Here is a 4,257-nt window from a genome sequence, read left to right on the forward strand (position 1 = left end):
ACTACTGTAAGTATACTTGTTTTAAAGTTATTAAAACTATTAAATTAAAAAGTTTTAAAAAAAATTCAAGCGATTGACATTTTTCATAATAAAACATTAGTTAAACATTTTATATATTGCTTTATTTGTTGATCATTTGAATAAAAATCAAGAAAACTTTAATGCTGAGTTAAAATCTTCAAAAAAACTTTTACTTAAAATTGTAGTTTTTATTAAACACTTTTATTTATAATATAGAAACAATTTTTTGAATTTTTATTTAACATAAAATCAAATTATTATGCGATTTAGTAGTAATTGTTCCGAAGTTTATTTGGCACATACAAATTTAATTATTTTCTAAATGAATATTAAAACCTTTAGGTATTTTTTAGAAATTTATCCAGAAATATTTAAAAAATTAAAACAAACTAAACATAATACAATTTTTTTCTAAAATTGAAAAAAAAAACAATATTTGTCAGATTAGGCACAAAAGCAGAATCAAATAGACATCTACATGTACTAATTTTTCACTACAAGGTAGTTTTATAATCAATTATTAGTTTACAAAACCTTCTTTTTTTATGAATTTCTCTTACTAGAATTTTTTCAAGTTATAAATTGTTTTAAAAGAAATATGTTGTGAGTAAATATCTTAAATTTAAAAACAGCTTTTTTAATAAAGTTTACAACTTATACATATGTTAAAATTTTAGAACAGCTTGTCCTTAATGAATTTACAAACAAAATTCTTAAAAATCTAAAAGAAACTAAACTGGTTTAATTTCTATAACAAATAAAATTTGTTATTAAAAATTAATACTTTTTAATAAACTATATAGAATAAATATATCTTTATTTTTATCATCAACTTATACAAATAAAACATATACCATATTCAGGGTTGCCACTCTTTTAAAACAAAAAAATTTCATGTTTTCAGAATTACTTCCTGGTTTTTAAAAGTACACATTTCTGGGTCTACTTTTATTTTAAAGTAAGTTTAAGGTAAGAAACTGTTTTAAATAGTATCAAAACATTGAAAAGATACTGTAAAGCTACTTTAAATATGTTTTTTAACACAAAAATATTTTGATGATGACAATTTTTTTTATGATAGATTTTTTGAGTCAAATCGAAATTATACTAATGAATATGTGAAATTGTTATAATTCCAAGTTTTTCCAGTTTTTTTTCAAAATTTCTCAAACTCCAGGTTGTTTTGCCTAAATTGTCAAATTCAGGTTTTTCCAGGTTTCCAGGTCAAGTGGCAACTCTGAATATTTGTACATTGTCAATTTGTAACACATTGGACTTTTTATGAATATTAATTGTCACCATATTTTCTAAAGTTTAATAAGTCATGATTAGTTTAATAGAAAATCATTCCAATGGATTGTTAAGATTTTCATCATCTTGCATAAGCTCATTTTCAACTTGTAAAGACAAATCTTCTGGTTTATTGTCAATGGTATTTTGGAAATCCCATAAAAGTATTGAATCATCATGAGAAGAAGATACTATTTGAAATTCATCAAATTGAAGACGGAACACTCTACCTGTATGCTTCTCTAAAGTTTGTATACAAACATCTTCATGGTTACAAGATGGATCTAGTGCTTTTTTCAAATCCCACACCTTTATTTTACCATCATATGCACCTGACACAATTCTTCTGCTATCAAACCTGATGCACCTGACAAGCTCATTGTGACCTTCCAAAATCCTAACACAAGCTCCAGATTCAATATTCCACAGTCTGATTGTGTTGTCAGAAGAACCACTGACAATAAGATTATCTCTGTATTGAAGACAAGCAATTCCCCTCCTGTGTCCATTCAGTGTTCTGACAAACTCACATGTGGAAGACAACCACACTTTTATAGTTCTGTCGCCTGAGGCTGACACAATATATTTTTCATCAAAATCCACAACATTAACAGCAGCTCTGTGACCCACCAGTACTCTTCTCATGTTAATTTTGTTTGCTGAAATCATGTCCCAAACTGCTATAGATCTGTCCTTGGAACATGTGACCATAAGTCCATTGTTAAATCTCAGGTGAAGTACAGCTTCACAATGGTGCTGTAAAGTGTTAATTAACTCTCCTGTGCGCACACACCACACTCGTACAGTAGAATCAGAGCTTCCTGTTATAATAACATTCTCATCATATTGAAGACATAAAACTGATCCTGTGTGACCTTGTAGTACTTTGGTACACTCTAATGTTTTTCTGTCCCACATTTTAATTGTGTTATCCCTTAGACCACTAACTATTTTGTCATTGTCATACTGCAAACAGTACACTCCTTTGCTTCCATCACTCAGGCACTGAATATGTGATAGTTTAAACCTCCCTTGTCTCCAATTTTCTTCTATTACACTAATTTCTTCAAGTATTTTTGGATAGAGGTCTTTATAAAAGACGTCATCTTTCTCAGATAAGCCTTTTTTAGTTAAAAAGTAGCCCCATTCCCTTCTACTGGCAAGTCCTTTCCACAAAGAATCATTTTTCACATGTCTTTCAATTAGCTTTCTCCACATTTTTCCTGATGAAACCACCCTGTACCAGTCTCTACAAACTAACTCAGAGTTGCATAAAGATTTTGCATCCAAGTATGAGAGAATGCTTTCTGATATGTGTTGAAGTCCCATAGATGAAAAAATAGAGACAAAATCTCTTTTTAATATTGGTTCTAGATAGCTGCTTACCTTTCCAAGTTGGTAATGACTCATTTGATCTAATAGTTTTTGTACAAAGTCAACTTGTTCGTTAGCAGACCATGTCATATATGTACTATGGCATTCATCAACATTTTTTAAATAATCATCACTATAATTTTCTAAAACAACTGGGTTATCAACCTGCATACTCATATCTGGTTCAATTTGTTCATTGAAATTGTTAAAAGACTCATTAGATAGGTTTTTTGATGTGGATGGACCCATTTTTTCTTTATTTTCTAATAAAGAATTAAAATAATGTTTTTCATGAAGAAAATCAGTTTTATTATTCTTACAGGTTGTGTATGAGTTTGAAACTGGTAAATTATTACTTGAAGACATAAAAACATTATTGTTAGAGGATTCAGATGGAACCAGCATGTTTATGTTTTGTTGTTCTGAAGATGAAAACATATCCAAATTGTCCTGCTGTTGCATTCTGTTTTGATCAAGTGCTATTGATACTGGTATTCCAGAAATGCTGACTGTGTTTACAATATTTTCATCATTCATTGCCTCATCATTAGAACTTTCAGCTTCCATCATTTTTTAATAACTTTTTTGCTGTTAAGATTACACTTTTTACTTATATGTTAAAAATTGGTTACTTATAAGAATAAAAAAGTTAACATTTAGTTTTAAAAACTATAGCAAATACAAATAATTCATTTTTAAATTTTTTCATAAACTTTAACAAACAAAACAGTTTACCTTGTCTTAAATAACCTTAAGTAAACTGTATAGCACATGTATAAAAAACGGGAACAGATCAAAATTGCAAAAGGTCACTATATTGCACCATGTTTAAGTTCACAAAAACAAAACTGCACGAGTGGACAAAATTGCACAAAGATACTTTTGCAGTTGCATAAGGGTACAAAATTTCACAAGGGAACAAAATTGCACAAAGACAATTTTGTACCAGAGGTCAATTTTGCACAAGAGTAAAAAAAAAAAAAAAAAAGATAATTAGATTTAAAAAATAAAAAAAAGCTACTGACCGAGGGTAAGGGTTAGGAGTAACAGTGATAGTAAAAATAATTTTTTTTTAAATTACTGATAAAAGTTATTATAAAAAAGAATTTAAGAAAATAAAAATAATTTAAAAAAAAAAAGCTACCAATCAAGGGTAAGGGTTAGTAAATAAAAAATAAATAAATAAAATAAATAAATATTTTACCAACCAAGGGTAAGGGTTAGGGGTTTGTGCAAAAGTAGCTTTGTGGAGTTTTGTGCACTCGTGCAATTTTGTCCCCTAGTGCAGTTTTGTATGCTTGTGCAAATTTGACAGCTACCCATAAAAAACAGTTTATAATTAAAACACTACATTTTGCTGCAACACCAAAAAAATTAAAAACTAAATAACTAAAGATGTTTATAATTACTTGTAATTGCTAAAGTAAATTTATATAAAATTAGTGTAAACATAAACTTTTATTAAGTACTCCAAATTTGATTTTTTTTGTAGATACTTTGGTAAAAAAAAATCTCTTAAAATATCATTTTCTTAAAAGGACTAAAAAAAAGTTTCTTATTATAATTAGTTTT

At 27.8% G+C, this 4,257-nt stretch overlaps 1 protein-coding gene across 1 annotated transcript; it reads right to left on the reverse strand.

The window, feature by feature from the left end:
* Positions 1 to 174: 174 nt before the first annotated feature.
* On the reverse strand, positions 175 to 3,266 carry LOC145834296 (uncharacterized). The gene has a single exon (XM_082941692.1). The coding sequence runs from the start codon at positions 3,253 to 3,255 to the stop codon at positions 1,366 to 1,368; it is 1,890 nt and encodes a 629-aa protein (XP_082797818.1). The 5' UTR covers positions 3,256 to 3,266; the 3' UTR covers positions 175 to 1,365.
* Between the last annotated feature and the right edge of the window lie 991 nt (positions 3,267 to 4,257).

Source organism: Thalia democratica, chromosome 4, assembly GCF_965202585.1.
Source record: "Thalia democratica chromosome 4, ktThaDemo2.hap1.1, whole genome shotgun sequence".
In the NCBI taxonomy this organism is placed as follows: Eukaryota; Metazoa; Chordata; class Thaliacea; order Salpida; family Salpidae; genus Thalia; species Thalia democratica.